This window comes from Hemitrygon akajei, chromosome 13, assembly GCF_048418815.1.
Source record: "Hemitrygon akajei chromosome 13, sHemAka1.3, whole genome shotgun sequence".
Lineage (NCBI taxonomy): Eukaryota > Metazoa > Chordata > Chondrichthyes > Myliobatiformes > Dasyatidae > Hemitrygon > Hemitrygon akajei.
The window spans coordinates 53466372-53482733 of record NC_133136.1 but is presented as its reverse complement, the minus strand read 5'-3'; the positions used below and the strand labels follow the sequence as shown (position 1 = coordinate 53482733).

The window sequence follows — 16362 nt, the reverse complement described above, 5'->3', positions numbered from 1 at the left end:
CACCAGAGATGGATCTGTAGCGAGAATGAGAAACATTAATAAATATAGCGTCTGTGAAACATGAAGTGAATATTAAAGGTGTTCTTTTAGAGGCTTTGAGTACCAACTGTTTGGGTGTCTATTATTAAGGTCTGGGCATGTCAATAGGTGAAAGAGATACAGTATTGTGGTAACAATGAGATAAGAGGGCAGAAGGAATCAATGACAGAATCCACAAGTTGTTTGAGAAATATGCTTCCAAAACTAGCTGGAGTTTTAGATCAGTGACAGTTAGTCCAAAAGTTATTCTGAGTCTGAGACCTGTGAAAGAAGGTACACTAGCAGTAACTTGGGTCAAAGGTAATATTTGGACAATAATTCAGCTATCTTACAATAGGGTTATTCAGAAACCTTGAAGTCATGAAGTTCATAATCCAGTCATTTGAAGACTATGAGAGAGCTGATTTATGAGAGTGTCAGCGCAAAATCTGAGTCTTATAGTCCACAAGCAAGATGAGAATTAAAAAGCTCAGCACATGGGTGTTGGCATGGTCAGTTCTGACAGAATGGAAATGCAGCTATTTAAAAGAGCCGACAGACAAAATTAAAGAATGCCTTAGTGTTATAACATTAAAATAGACAGTCCTGGAGTCGCACTGCTACACTCATCACTGCAGTAATTGTATCTGTTATCCACTGCAATACAATTGTTTCCCTTCCCTTAAGCCTCTGTGGAGGATGGTGCATCATGCTGGAGAAAGTTTCTGCATTTGCTGCTAGTGCTGGAAAAATTCAACCAGCTGATTGATCTTCATGAATCCAGAGAGGAAATATCAGTTTGGGACAAATTGGATTTGCCGGAAATACCCAGTCCAGGATCCCTTCATAACATAGTGGAAACCAACATGTAACTTTTGAAAAAAAAATATGAATGAAGCCGAATTCCCTTCTGTCTAAGATCAAGGAATTAGTGTCAGTTTAAAATATCACCGCTGTATTAGAGATCAGTTAAATATGATAATGCAAGAACTGAACCTGATCTGCCTGGTTTCCAGAACGATCACAGTCTTCTGAAGCTTTCCAGTATCATTTCTCATTGTGCAAATTTTACAAGGTTGAAAATGAATATAGCACACATGAGCCAAAGTTTGCACTTAAAGAACTTGTCTCATTTATCTGTAAAATCTAAGCATCTGAATTCTAATTCAGCTGTGACATGAAGCACATTCTAACATTTGATCCTAACCGAGAACACCAGCCAAAACTGTTACAGGTCCTTTGTACAGTCACAGACTGGCTATGCCTGTTTTTACACTGTCAAAGGTTGAATGCACATGCCCCTCATTGTCATAGATTTGATTCATACAGCCCTACTTTGTTATAAATTGGATGCATATGCCATGGAGTGGACATATTCAATTTTACACTATCATACATTCAAATTGTTCCAGTATTATTGTTGTACTGGTATCTTTCCTGGAATATGGAAAATTGCCCAGTTTATGTCCAGTTCACAAGACAAGATTAATTCAGACTACTTATCACCCAATCAGTCTGCAGTCTAATTTTTACACATTCAACTAAGTTTTACAGATGCACTATTGAAAGCATCCTATCCATTTGCATGACAAATCTCTATAAAATGCTATATATGCTGCAGCTCTATAAAACTCTGGTTAGACCATGTTCGGAATACTGTGTTTAGCTCTGGCTGTCTCATTGTAGGGAACAAAGTGGAGGCTTTAGAGAGGGGGGGACAGAGATTTATCACAATTAGACAATATGTCTTAAGAGCAAAGGTTGAGAGAGCTAGTCCTATTCTCTTCAGAGTGAAGGAATTTGAGAGGAGACCTCAGAGGTGTATAAGATGATATGAGGCATACATAGCGTGAAGAGCAGGCACATCTTTCCCAGGTTGGCAATGGCTTATATGAGAGGGCATTCTTTTAAGATGATTGGAGGAAAGAATAGAGGGAATGTCAGCAGAAAATCTTTTGCCCAGAGAATGTTGAGTGAAAGGAATTTACTGCTGGGAATGGTGGTAAAAGCAGATACATTAGGGACGTTTAAGAGACCTTTAGGCATATAGATGAAAGAAAAATGGAGGGCTATGTGGGAGGAAGGGGTTAGATCGGTCTTGGAGCAGGTTAAAAGGTCAGTGCAACATGATGGGTAGAAGAACCTGTGCATGCTATACAGTTCCCTGTTCTATGTAACCCTCTCATTTGTCCTTCAGCTCCCTTCTGAATTTCCCACTACCTGCTTGCACAAGGTTATTATTTAGAGAAACCACCAGTGGGAGGAAGTCGGAACACCCGGGAGATAGTCAGGATGAAAATGCAAATGCCACACAGATGGCACTGGAAGTTAGGATCAAAACTGGATTACTGGAACTGTGAGGCAACACTATTATCTGCTGCCTCCCGGCCAATATTGCCATCCTGTCAGTGATATCTCATCTGAAATTAGTTCACCTATCTGTACCATTATCAGCGGAAAACTTTAAAATACAAAAAATGTTGCCTAATGTTTGTCTCCTCTCACAGCCTGTGGCAGAGGAGTCAGTAAACAGACGCAGGTCGCTTCAGCTTTACAAATTGATTAACTAAGTAGTGTAGTGATACAATGGCATGGTTAAAAAAAGTTACTTTCACTTTTCAAGGGCAACAAATGTAGTGTAGCAACTGAATGTTACTTTAATAGCATAATTCATAATACTTCAGTGTGTAAATGAGTCAGGGAAATAAATGAACTTAATTTTCCCGAGGAGTTGCATTTTTGTTATCATGACAAGTATCCAAGGAGATTGACAACACTTCACTTCCCATTGATTAAATGTCATCATAAGCTGGTCAGACATTCCGTGCTGCCACTCCTGTGTGGTCTGACCTAAGTTCACTGATGAACAGCAGAGAGTAAATAATTCAAGACATTAGGAGCAATGTGGAAGGTTAAATTAAATTACATAGCTGGTTACATCTGAATGGCTTTAATTCTTCCTCTTGTCAATATAACCCTGGTAATGTGGTAATTGAGTGTAATGGGGACATTACTCATCTCCACAAGACCTACCCCTCACAAATCAACTCCTTCCAAAAGAAAGAGGCACTTGTTTTTTTTCCAGAACCATCCATAATACAGTCCTGATAAGCCTTAGTTACTTTAAATTTCAATTCTATAAATTATTGTGTGCTCAGGCGAAAAACATAACAATTCACAGAGTCTGGGTCAATCGTGCTTTTTAATTTTTGATGTATTGTACATTTACTGTATGTACAAATGTTGTTTACGGGCAGTACATATTGGTTCCTGTCATGTGCTTACGTCACAGGTTTGTGCCAAGCCAGATTTGTTCTGCATGGAAATACAGCTTTCCATTGTGAATCTATGATCAGTGCACGATGTCAGCATGCTAGCATTGTGCTTTTTGGTGGGGGTCACTGCAGTTTCAGAATAATGCTAATAGCCACTCTTCTGTCCCTCTGCACTCAAAAGTAATACAATGGCATCCATCAAATGTTCACCTTTTGAACCCTTTTGATTGAGAAAACAAAATTGGCGAGAAATTGGTCTTCATGACCCTGGTTATTTACCAAATCCTAAGGCACTTCTCCTTCTGCACAAAAATGTTCTTCATTAACTGTCAAGCTCCTGTCTTCCTCTGACCACCCATTTTCTCTCTTTCCTGCTGCCAGCTTCCACCCCTAGTCTCTTAACACACACAAAATGCTGGTGGAACACAGCAGGCCAGGCAGCATCTATAAGGAGAAGCACTGTCGACGTTTTGGGTCGAGACCCTTCGTCAGGACAGGGTCTCATCCTGACAAAGGGTCTTGGCCCGAAACGTCGACAGTGCTTCTCCTTATAGATGCTGCCTGGCCTGCTGTGTTCCACCAGCATTTTGTGCGTGTTGTTTGAATTTCCAGCATCTGCAGATTTCCTTGTGTTTACCCCTAGTCTCTCCCCAGTTTCCCTCATACCCCTTTTTAGATGCTGCTGCCAGTCGTGTTAATGAGTACAACCATACCTTTATGAACTGATTTAAATGATTTAGCATTTCTGTACCAGCTGCCATTACTAGTTGAGACATAAGAGAATCTGGGTGCTGGAATCTAGAGCAACAAACAAAATGCTGGAGGAACTCCAAAGGTCAGACAGCACCTGTGGATGGAAATGGAGAGGTTTCTTCATGGGTCAAGGCCTGGCCATCTCTCTTCACAGATGCTGCCTGACCTGCTGAGTTCTTACAGCATTTTATTTTTTTACTAATAGCTGAGATTGGCTGCCTCGAACACAGGATTGTTTGCTCAATATTTATTATTAGCTTGACTAATCAGCACCAATTAAGAACATACAGACTGAGATGAGTTAGGGACAGTGCTTCTTGAGGGCAAAGTAACACAGGGATCTGTAGGTAGAGCATTGCTGGTGGCAGGCAGGGGGAATGGCAGATATATTGGCAAGTTCATGAAACATGATCAATGAACCATAAAAAGAACTATAAGGAGAGAAAAGGCAAATCAATAAGGTGAGTTAGCTAAAAATATCAAAGAGGATATCAAAAGCTTTTTCAGATATATAAAAAGAGTAAAAAAGAGGTGAGAGTGGATACTGGACCACTGAAAAATGAAACTGGGAGGTGATAAATGGGGGGCAAAGAAGTGGAGGATAGACTTACGAAATATTTTGTGTAGATCTTTGCTGTGGAAGACACTAGCCAGAAATTCAAGAGTGTCAAGGGAAGAAGTGAGTACAGTTGCATTCACTAAGGAGAAAGTGCTTGGGAAGCTGAAAGGTCTGAATGTTGATAAATCACCCAGGCCTGATGGACTACACCCCAGGGTTCTGAAAGAGGTAGCTGAAGAGATTGTGGAGGCATTACTAAAAATCTTTCAAGAATCACCAGATTCTGGAATGGTTTTGGAGGACTGGAAAATAGCTAATGTCACTCCACTCCTTAAGAAGGGAGAAAGGCAGAAGAAAGGAAATTATATGGCAGTTAGTCTGGCTTCAGTGGTTGGGAAGTTGTTGGAATGCATTATTAAGGATGAGGCTTTGGGGTACTTGGAGGAACATGATAGAGTAGGCCAAAGTCAATGAGATTTCTTTACGGGGAAATTTTGCCTGACAAATCTGTTGGAATTCTTCAAGGAAATAACAGGCAGGATAGTCAAAGGAGAGTCAGTGGATTTTCTAGGATTTTCAGAAGGCCTTTGACAAAGTGCCATGCATGAGGCTGTTTAGCAAGATAAGAGCCCATGGTATTACAGGAAAGATGCCAGCAAGGATGGAAGGTTAGCTATTTGGCAAGTAAAGAGTGGGGCTAATGGGGGTCCTCTTCTGGTTGACTGTCAGTGACAATTGGAAGAGTGGGTAGTGTTGAGGAAGCAGCAAGTCTGGAGAAGGGCTTGGACAGATTTGGAGAATGGATGCTGAAGTGGCCAATGGAATATAGTGTAGAGAAGTGTGTGGTCATACACTTTTTTTTAGGAGTACTTGCATAGACTATTTTCAAAATGGGTAAAAAGAGGTGTGAAGGAACTTGGAAGTTCTTGTACTGGATTTCTAAAGGTTAACTTACAAGTTGCGTTGGTTATAAGGAAGGCAAATGCAATGTTGGTATTCATCTCAAGAGGTTAGAATATAAGAGTAAGGATGTGTTGCTGAGGCTTTATAAGGCATTGGTCAGACCACATTTGGAGTAGTGTAAGCTGTTTTGGGCCACTTATCTAATAAAAGATGTGCTGGCTTTGGAGAAGTTCCAGAGGTGGCTCACAAGAATTATTCTGGGAATGAAAGGGTTAATGTATGAAGGACATTGTACACACTGGAGTTGAGAAGAATGAGTGGGGATCTCATTGAAGTTTGGTGAACATTGAAAGGCCTAGGCAGTGTGGATGTGGAGATGGTGTTTTCTATAGTGGGTGAGTCAAGGACTAGAGGGCACAGCCTCAGAATAGAGGGACGTCCATTTAGAACAAAGATGAAAAGGTATTTCTTTAGCCAGAGGGTGGTGAATATGTTGAATTCATTGCCATGGACAGCTGTGGAAGCCAAGTGATTGAATATTTTTAAAGCAAATCTCGATAGGTTCTTGATTTATAAGGGGATCAAAGGATATGGGGAGAAAGCAAGAGAATGGGGTTGAGAGGGATAATAAATCAGCCATGATGTAATGGTGGAGAAGATTCTATAGGCCAAATGGCCTAATACTGCTCTTGTGTCTTATTGTCAATCTCAGGCATTCAGTTTGCACATGGAATGAGTGGAAATGTTTCTGAGGGCAAAAGAGGATGCAAAATCTAGAGTTATTTGTAAACCTGTGCACTTGTAATGCTATTGTGACACTGTAATTTCCATTGTGATCAATAAAGTATCTATATTATAACTAACCTTGAAGGAACAATTTAATCCTGTGATTCTTAGAGATTTTGGTGTGTATATTTGGCACTAGGAGGCAGAAGGTGGAGAGGGTTGTTTTTGCAATTGAATGTCATGTGACCAGTAGTGTTTCATAATGCTCAACGCCAGGACCCTTGTTGTTTATAACATACGTAAATGACTTGGATTTGGATATAGGAGACATGATTAATCTGTCTATGGATGACACAAAGATTGGCAGAGTTGTTGATAGTGCAAAAGTTATTAATAGACTACAGTGAGATAGTGGCAGTTGGAGTTTAATCAAGGTAAATGTGAGGGGGTGCATTTTGGGAATACTGATGAGACTAGGTCATTCAGAATGAATGGTAGGTAGAGCTGAGGAACAGCCGGACCTTGGACACAAATCCTTCAATCCTTGAAGGTAGCAACACAGTTAAATAATGTGGTTTGGAAGGCATATGAGAAATTGGCCTTCATTAGTTGGGACTTTGAATTTAAAAGTAAGGAGGTTATGCTATAGATTTATGGAAAGGGGAAAGAGATTAAGAGAGGATCTGAAGTGGACCTTCTCTACCCAGAGAATGGCAAGTAAGTGGAATGGACTACTTCAAAAAGTGGTTGAAACTGGGTCACTGAGTGCAGTTAAGAGTGTCTGGATGAGCATTTGAATTGCTTAAGCCGAGAAGGCCATGCGTCAGGTGCTGGGAGATTGGATTAGTATGGAAGGCTGCCCACTGGTTCGTGTGGATAAATTGGGTTGATTGTCTCTTTTTATGCTATAGTCTTTGACTCTAATGTAAATGATGTTTAAGAATGTGACAGCTGTTTGTGGTGCAGTGCTGTCAAGGCGATGACACATAAGCAATAGAGAATGGCCATGGTAGCGTCCCTTCCTCGTACATTGCAATTGGTCATGTTGCTATGGAAGCTGGCTTGGCAGGAAACTCTCAGGTCAAGTGCCTGAAGGCCGGGGAGAAACCAATTTGGAAAATGTACACAGAGGAGCCTGCCAGATTCAGGGATGCTGCAAGCCCTCAAGGCTCCCTCAAGAATGAATGGGACATTGCCAGATTTCCAGGGCTGATTTCTGCTTTCCTCGATAATTTTTTAAACTTTTGTCATTTAAGCTTTGCATTGCGGATTGGAGAAATCTAGTTAAAACTGATGTTAAGATCCAACTAATCCAAAGATTTATTTACATGTCTAAAAGTCAATGTCAAAATTCCTTTTGATATACTTTGTTGCTTTCTTTTGGGTTGTTGAAACGTTAAAGGTGAAAGTACTGATGATGTCTTCTTGCAGGGTGCTGTGACCCAAGTGTTTTGCTTTAATTTCTGTTTAAAGTAATTTAATTTTAATGTCTTCTTCCATATAAGCTGATATTTTTTTCCTTGTGCTATTCCTTCATTGTGGTTGGAAATAGGCTTAGTCTAAGATTGTAATTTTGCAAATATGTACCATCTATGGTCTGTCTTCTCCAAAGCTGTCAACTTTTCCATTTGTCATGCTCGAAAATTCTACACCCATCTATGGCCACAGCCATAGGTTTTATTTAATACCAGTATAGCATCAAATAACCCGTAACAAAGCCTCAACACGCACTCAACTTTAAATGTCATCGTATTCCACCAAATTTCGTTAACCCTTTTTTGGTGCAGAAGATATCATAACATTACCAAAAGTTTTGCATTATTTCCTTTAAATATTATGCATTTTTGTAAACTTAACCTTGCACTACAACAAAGAAAGCAAAACTTGGTCCTTCGAAAGCAGTCAACATTCATAGGTTACTGTCTTGATACAACCATTACTACAATTTATAACAAATTTTCACATTAACGATTTTTGGTTTGTTCAAATTTTCCAAACCTACCGCAGTCTTTGGTTTAGCACCCGGACCTGCCGTTGTAGATATTGGTCCAAGTTGTGAGTTGGCAAGATGCATTTTTTGGTTTTGATTGATCACAACTACATCTGCTCCATTTTCTGAATCAGATTCCAACTCCTGTCAATAGAGCATGGGAAACATAATATTAGCCCAGACAAGATCATCGATTCTTCCAGAAGTTAGATATCAGGAAGTAAATATTTTTTCCTTGATCTAATATATATGTTCAAAATTCAAAATATGCACAAATCTCTGATTAAAATTATGACATTTTATTTTAAAGTATCCAGTAAATGACCAGACATGTCTTAATAAACTACATGGAATGATGAAAAACGTGACCAAAAACTTGAGGACTGATGTTTCTTAACCAATCCTGACTTTATCTTCATTTCAACTACAAGTTAAAATGGATACAAAATGTAATATTACTATTATTTGGAGGTGAGACTTACATAAAACCCTACGAAAGGAATCAGATCTTGTGCAAGTTTTCAAATTTGTATTCTGACATTGTTTGAAACATGACTGCAACTCATCATGTCCCAGAAATTGGATTTCACTCATTTTGGAGAATGGACATTATGCTTGGCTGAAACAAAAGGAGATGTTATCACTATTTTAGTTGCCAAACAGGGGCATTTTTGCTTTAGAAAGTTGTCATTGTGGTTTCCTCCCTTTTGGAAGGGTTAAAGAAGATTGACTTGTATGATTAACATGTAGCTGCCGAGTCCATTCATCTACAAGTCATATGAAGCAGGAGAGTCCTTGTTTCAAAGAGATAAGCAGGAATGAGAGGAGGGTTTCCCCCCAATGACAATGGGAGGGAGGGAACAGTAGGAGGTATAAGAAAAATCAAAGCGAGGAGTATTACAGAGTGTTGGTTTCTTCTTTTTCTTGTAATTTATTTTTTTTATTGAAGTTCATCATCAAACAAACATTTCCATAAGATGTATTTCAGACATTGTACATATATATCATATTATCATTTCTTCTTATTCTGTAGATTTTTTTATTCATCATTTAGTCCTATTGGTTCTCTGTAAAATCTGATTTCAATTGATTCTGTAATGTGTACACACACACATCATCTTTCTTTTTGCTAAAGTATTTCATATTGGCCATGACTACAGTTCAACAGAATTAACTGAGCTGTGCAGTTGGTAAAGAAAGATAAAGGTTAACTTTATTTGTTACATCTAAATCAAAACATAGAGTGAGATGTGTCAAATCAAATCAGCTAGGATTGTGGTACTGGCACAAGCATCGCATGCCCACCATTGTGTATTTAATATTTTACTAATATTTGAATAATATTTTAAAAATATTGTTTGATTAAGCATACTTTGTTGTTTAAATAATTCATTACAGATTATATGTTAAAGTACGAGAATGGCATACGTCATTTGCCACCACTTAACACGTGTGTGCCTCACTTTCAGTAAAACAAAAACAAGACATGCTCTCCAAGGCTCCTGTCTTTTTATTGCATCTACTTTTATGATTTAGAGCTAGTGAACAAAATAACGGTGATGAGTAAGTTTTAAAGGACCCTGAGATGACTGCCTACCTGTTGAAGCACAGTGAGGCATTTGCATTTTAAAAAAAGCAGAACATGTCTCTTCGGAAGGGAGAGACAGAAGATAGTTGAGTTTTTTTAAAAAAAAGCAGAAAATAGCCAAATTCATGGGTTCATGAACAGTGAGTAGCAGTTGATAATAATCATAAATTTTAAAAAAAGCAGAAATAGCTGGCCACCTCGGCAAAATAGTTGTGTTCAATTGCACAAGAGATAACTGGATATTGTATACTGAGCAAATTGAGCAGTATTTTGCAGCAAATGAAATAGCCAATGAAAAATGAGCACCAATTCTGATAATTGCACTGGGTTTAAAGACATACAGTTTGCCTAGAAGTTTAACTGCTCCAACCAAACCAGACAAAAAGAGCTTTGCTGATATTGTAAAAGTACTGCAGGAATATTTAGAATCAAAACCAGTTTTCATTGCAGAATGCTTTAGATTTAGTGGAATTGAAAGGAAGGGGACTTCCTTTCAGCATGCATGGCTGAATTGAAGAAGTTGTCTGAACATTGTCAGTTCAGTGATCAGCTTAATAATTCACTAAGAGATCATTTAGTTTGTGGAATTTTACAAGAAAACATTCAAATATGGCTACAAACTGAAGCACAATTTACATTTATGAGAGTAGCCGAAATAACAGTATCAATAGAAACAGCAGACAGAGATGCAATTCAGTTACAGTCAGGAATGAAGGTGAATGTGAACAAAGTTGCAATGTCTACACAGGAACCAGCCTGGCTGAAGAAATTGTGTTACCTTTGTGGCAGGGTCTCACATGCACCAGACCAACACAGGTTTAAAGGCAAAACTTGCAGAAAATGCAACAGTGCAAACACATACAAAGATAAAATAGATGGACTGAACAGGGAAGAGAACAAGATATAAAGACAAGTTGCAGTTTCAAAAAGACTAATCTGCAAGTTGTTAATGAAACATCTGATGATGTTGAGAGTGACACAGGACTAGGTAGCCTTAAGATTTACAATGTGAAAACTGACAAGAGACAAGCAAGGCAGCTTACACCAGAAGTGAATGGAAAATTAATTAAAATGGAATTTGATACAGGCTCAGCTGTTTCTGTCATTTCACAATATGTTTGAGAGGCATTTCAAAGATACTAAACTGAAGCCTACAGATATCAAGCTAAAAACTTACACTGGAGATAAGATAACTCCTGTGGAATGATATTCATAACGGTGAAATACAACAACCAACAAGCCACATTGGGTTTGTATGTGGTAAAAACAGAAGGACCAGCATTGTGGGGACGTGACTGGTTGAGACAACTACAACTTGATTGTAGATTGATCCACCATTTGCATACTACATCCCCTGCAACAGAGTCAACTGAAAGCACATTTAGAAAAGTACTGGATGATGCCACAGCAGTGTACAAAGATGGCACTAGAAACACAAAGCTATCAAGGGTAAAATAGTGTTAAATGAAAATGCCACACGCCAGTTTTATAAAGCCTATTTGGTTCCTTATATCATCCATGATAAAGAAGGTATTGAGATAGATCACATGGAAGCTGATGGAATTATTTCCAAGGTTAAGTGGAGACTGTGGGCAACACCAGTGGTCCCAAAAGCCAAGAAGATTGGGTCTGTCAGGATCTTTAAGGTCACCATCAACTCAGTACTGAAAGTGGGTCAATATCCTCTGCTCAGGATAGAGGATATCTTTGCAAACCTTTCTGGAGGAAAACACTTCAGCAAAGTGGACTTAGTTGAAGCCTACCTACAGATGGAGATGGAAGAAGAGTCCAAAGTGTTTCTCACCATGATCACTTACAAAGGGCTTTATTGCTACAATAGACTTATTTTTGGAGTAGCACCTGCACCTACACTATGGACCAGGAATTACAAAACTGTCTAGGCACTCTGCAGGATAATATCATTGTTACCGGTAAGAATGACAAGGAACATCTCCAAAATCTCAAAACAGTGTTAAAAAGATTAGAAGATAATGGGCTCAGTGCATGATGCTACAAGTGTGAATCTTCACATCACTTACACTATTGGCGTACAAGGATCACACAGACGTGCTGAGAAAATTCAAGCAGTGGTGGATGCCCCAGGGCCAAATGGTGTGTCACAGTTGCAGTCTTTTTTAGGATTTGACAATTACTGTAACAGGTTCCTGCCAAATCTGGCTACTGTGCTCCATTCCTTGAACTCATTACTGCAGATTGGGATAAAATAGCAATGGACAAAATGGCATGAGGTGGCTTTCCAAAAGGCAAAGGAAATGGTGATGTACTCACACATTATGATCCACATCAGCCAGTGAATCTTGCCTGTGACTATTTGCCTTATGGTGTAGGTGCAGTGATGTGATGTAAGTGAATGCCCCATAGCCTTTGAATCACAGTCCATTACAGCTGCAGAGAAAAATTATGCACAGATTGACAGAGTCTGGCTTGGGGTGAAAAACATTTCAACCAGTACTGTTACCCCCATTACTGATCGTCAACCACTAGTGTCCATTTTCAATACATGGAAGTCTGTTCCACGACAGCAGCAGCATGAATACAGAAATGGGCTCTGTTTCTTGGAGGATACAACTACATGAGCGAATTCAATAGGACAACTAATCACTGAAGTGCTGATTGATTGTCCCATTTGATTGTGGATAGTGTGGAGGGCTGTCAGAGGTTACAGCAGGACATCGATAGAATGCAAAAATGGACTGAGAAGTGGCAGATGGAGTTCAACCCAGATAACTGTGAGGTGGTTCATTTTGGTAGGTCAAATATGATGGCAGAATATAGTATTAGTGGTAAGACCCTTGGTAGTGTGGAGGATCAGAGGATCTTGGGTTCTGAGTCCATAGGACACCCAAAGTTACTGTGCATTTAACTGAGTGGTTAAGAAGGCATACGGTGCATTGGCCTTCATCAACTGTGGGATTGAGTTCAAGAGCTGAGAGGTAATGTTACATCTATATAGGACCCTGGTCAGACCCCACTTGGAGTACTGTGCTCAGTTATGGTCGCCTCACTACAGGAACGATGTGGAAATTATAGAAAGGGTGCAGAAAATATTTACAAGGATGTTGCCTGGATTGGGGAGCATGTCTTATGAGAACAGGTTGAGTGAACTTGGCCTTTTCTCCTTGGAGCGACAGAGGATGAGAGGTGGCCTGATAGAGGTGTACAAGATAATGAGAGGCATTGATCGTGTGGATAGTCAGAGGCCATTTCCCAGGGCTGAAATGGCTAGCATGTAAGGGCACAGTTTTAAGGTGCTTGGAAGTAGGTACAGAGGAGATATCAAGGTTAAGTTTTTTTATGCAGAGAGTGGTGAGTGCGTGGAATGGGCTGCCAGCAACGGTGGTGGAGGCGGATACAATAGGGTCTTTTAAGAGACTCTTGGACAGGTACATGGAGCATAGAAAAATAGAGGTTAGGGTAACCCTAGGTAATTTCTAAAGTAAGTATATGTTCGGCACAGCATTGTGCGCTAAAGGGTTCATACTGTGCTGTAGGTTTTCTATGTTTGATGTTCATTTACCCTTGGAATAGGAAATAGTGGAAAAAATTACAAAAGGATAGAACTGGACCACTCTCCAACACAGTGGGCATTGCATCTGATGTCACATTGATCGGTTGAGGTGAGGAGATTTAATTGTTACAGAAGAAAGGTGTCCAGAACTGTCAGAACCACTTCCTGAATGTGGTGAACTACATATACCTGTCTAGACACGCACCCCCAGCTGACTGCTCCTGTGGCTCCTCCCACTGACCGTGGCTCTTCCCACGGACCCCGGTATAAAGGCGATTGGAGACTGAGCCCTGGCCTCAGTCTCCAGGATGCAGTGTGGTGGTCAATTGCTACTTGTTCTTTCTTCCAGCCAATAAAAGCCTATATCACGCCTCACGTCTCCGAGAGTTATTGATGGTGCATCAATTTTATTGGCTGGAAGTTTTAAAACATGGGAAGTATTTTACATCCGGAAAAATTAGACTTGGACCGCCAAGCCCCAGAAGCAGCTCTTGTCTTTGAACTCTGGCTTGCATGCTTCCAATCATGAGACCTCACCCCACCCCCCTCAACCTTTAGGCAATTTAGGACTGTGAAAGGACATGTTATTGTTTTTCAGTACAACACATCTTAAAGATGTCATGAATGTTTAAAGTAGGTCCTGGCTTTTATGCTGTGGTATTGTTTCCCAGATGGTAATGACTGGAATAGATTATGGTTGAGATGCCTTGGGCCCCCAATGATCCTATGGGCCCTTTTTACACACCTGTCCTTGTAAACATCCTGAATCATGGGAAGTTCACATCTACAGATGCACTGAGCTGTCCACACCACCCTTTGCAAAGTCCTGCAATTGAGGGAAGTACAGTTCCCATACAAGGCAGTGATGCAGCCAGTCAGAATGCTCTCATTTGTGCCCCTGTTCAAAGTCCTTAGGATCTGGGGGCCCATTCCAAACTTTCTCAACCGTCTGAGGTGAAAGAGGTGCTGTTGTGCCTTTTTCACCACACAGCTGGTACGTGGGTGTGTGCAGATCACGTGAGGTCCTCGGTGATGTGGATGTCGAAAAACAGTTTAAACATTTGCATTATTCTGCACTTGAACAGAATTGCATCTGAAGGTAACTTCAGAAAAAAGCTCATGTACTAATACTTTAAATATTATTTTACCTTACAAAATAATTCTTAACTTTTAGGTGTTTAATGTTTATCTTGAATCTTTGTTTTAATATTCCTTCCTTTACACCCCCTCTTCCACAAATCATTGATTTCTTCCTGTGACTTAATTCCACCGTTGTCATACTTTCCCAATGTGACTCAACATAAACCAAGATAACAAGTTACTAAAAGTTATTCCACTGCAAAGTAAATTATGGCTGTGATGATTTTCCAGAAACAGCCGTTTTCCTTTATCTGTATGTAGAGCAAGTTACGGGGTCTTTGCACAATAATTGATTTTAATCAGCAAATTTTAAAACTTATCACTTGCTAAAGATGCAGTTTTGACAGCAATTGAAATATTGTGGGTCAGAGCTGCGTGTGTATGACTTGGTGGAAGTATTTCAGTATTACGTGTTTTTATAAATCTTAATCCATGTTTATAGAAAGCTCAATTTTGCCAATGGTGTAGCTTGAGAGGATGCATACTTTTTATGAAGGGAGCTTTTATTCGAACTTGGCAATTATTCAGTGAAATACTTTTCTCTAAATGTAAATGTGGCTGAAGTATGGTTGTAGTTGGGAGCTGAATGTCCAAGGTTACACATTGTATTGGAGGGATAGGAAGGTAGGCAGAGTGGTGTGGCTCTGCTGGTAAAAAAAAAGGCATCAAATCAGTGGAAAGATGTGAGATAGGATTGAAAGATGTTGAATCCTTCTGGGTTGAGGTAAGAGACTGCAAGGGTAAAACGACCCTGATGGCATTTATACACAGGCTTCCCAACAGTAGCTGGGATGTGGACCACAGATTATATCAGGAAGTAGAAAAGGCGTGTCAAAAGGGCAATGTTCTGATAGTCATGGGAGATTTCAACATGCAGGTTGACTGAGAAAATCAGGTTGGAACTGGATTTCAAGAGAGTGAGTTTGTTGAATGCCTGTGAGGTAGCTGTTTAGAGCAGTTTGTTGTTGAGCTAGTAGGCTATACCACAAAAGAAGGCAACATCAGCTATACTGGATTGGGTGTTATGTAATGAACTGGATGTGATTAGGGAGCTTAAGGTAAAATAACTGTTATGAGGCAGTGATCACAATATGATTGAGTTCAACTTGAAATTTGATAGGGAGAAAGTTAAGGCTGACGTAGCAGTATTTCAGTGGAGTAAAGGAAATGACAGTGATATGAGAGAGGAGTTGCCCAAAATAAATTGGAAGGAGATGCTGGCAGGAATGACAGCTGAGCAGCAATGGTGTGATCAATGGCATGATTTTCTGGGAGAAATAAGGAGGGTGCCGGACATTTGCATTCCAAAAACAAAGAAATAGTCAAATTTCAAAATAGTACAACTGTGGCTGACAAGGGAAGTCAAAGCTAATGTAAAAGCAAAAGCATACAACAAAGCAAAAACTAATGGGAAGATAGAGGATTGGAAACCTTTTTAAAACTTACAGAGAGCAACTAAAAGAATCATTTGGAGCGAAAAGATGAAATATGAAAGCAAACTAGAAAACAATATGAAAATGGATAGTAAAAGCCTTTTAAGTATGTAAAAAAAATAAAATGGAGATTAGAGTGGATATAGGACCACAGAAAATGAGGCCAGAGAAAAAATAACGGGGGAATAGGAGATGGCAGATGAACTAAATGAGTATTTTGCATTAGCCTTTATTGTGAAAGATACGAGCCGTGCGACAGATGTTGAAGGCTGTGAAGGAAGAGAAGGCTGCCAAGTTACTGTTCCAAGGTAGAAGGTGTTCAAAAGGCTGAAAGACCCAAGGGTATATAAGTCACCTGGACTAGATGAAATGCACACTAGGGTTCTGAAAGAGGTAGCGGTAGTTATAGTGGAGGCATTAGTCATGATCTTTCAAAAATCATTGGACT

General features: G+C 39.7%; 1 protein-coding gene across 2 annotated transcripts in view; it reads right to left on the bottom strand.

Moving 5' to 3' along the window:
• Positions 1-16362, bottom strand: part of dlc1 (DLC1 Rho GTPase activating protein) — a 459645-nt gene that overhangs the window by 301864 nt on the left and 141419 nt on the right. For both annotated transcript variants that reach the window (XM_073064603.1, XM_073064602.1), the window contains exon 5: positions 8237-8368. In XM_073064603.1, coding sequence (XP_072920704.1) covers positions 8237-8368 — 132 coding nt within the window. The remainder of the gene's footprint in view (positions 1-8236; positions 8369-16362) is intronic.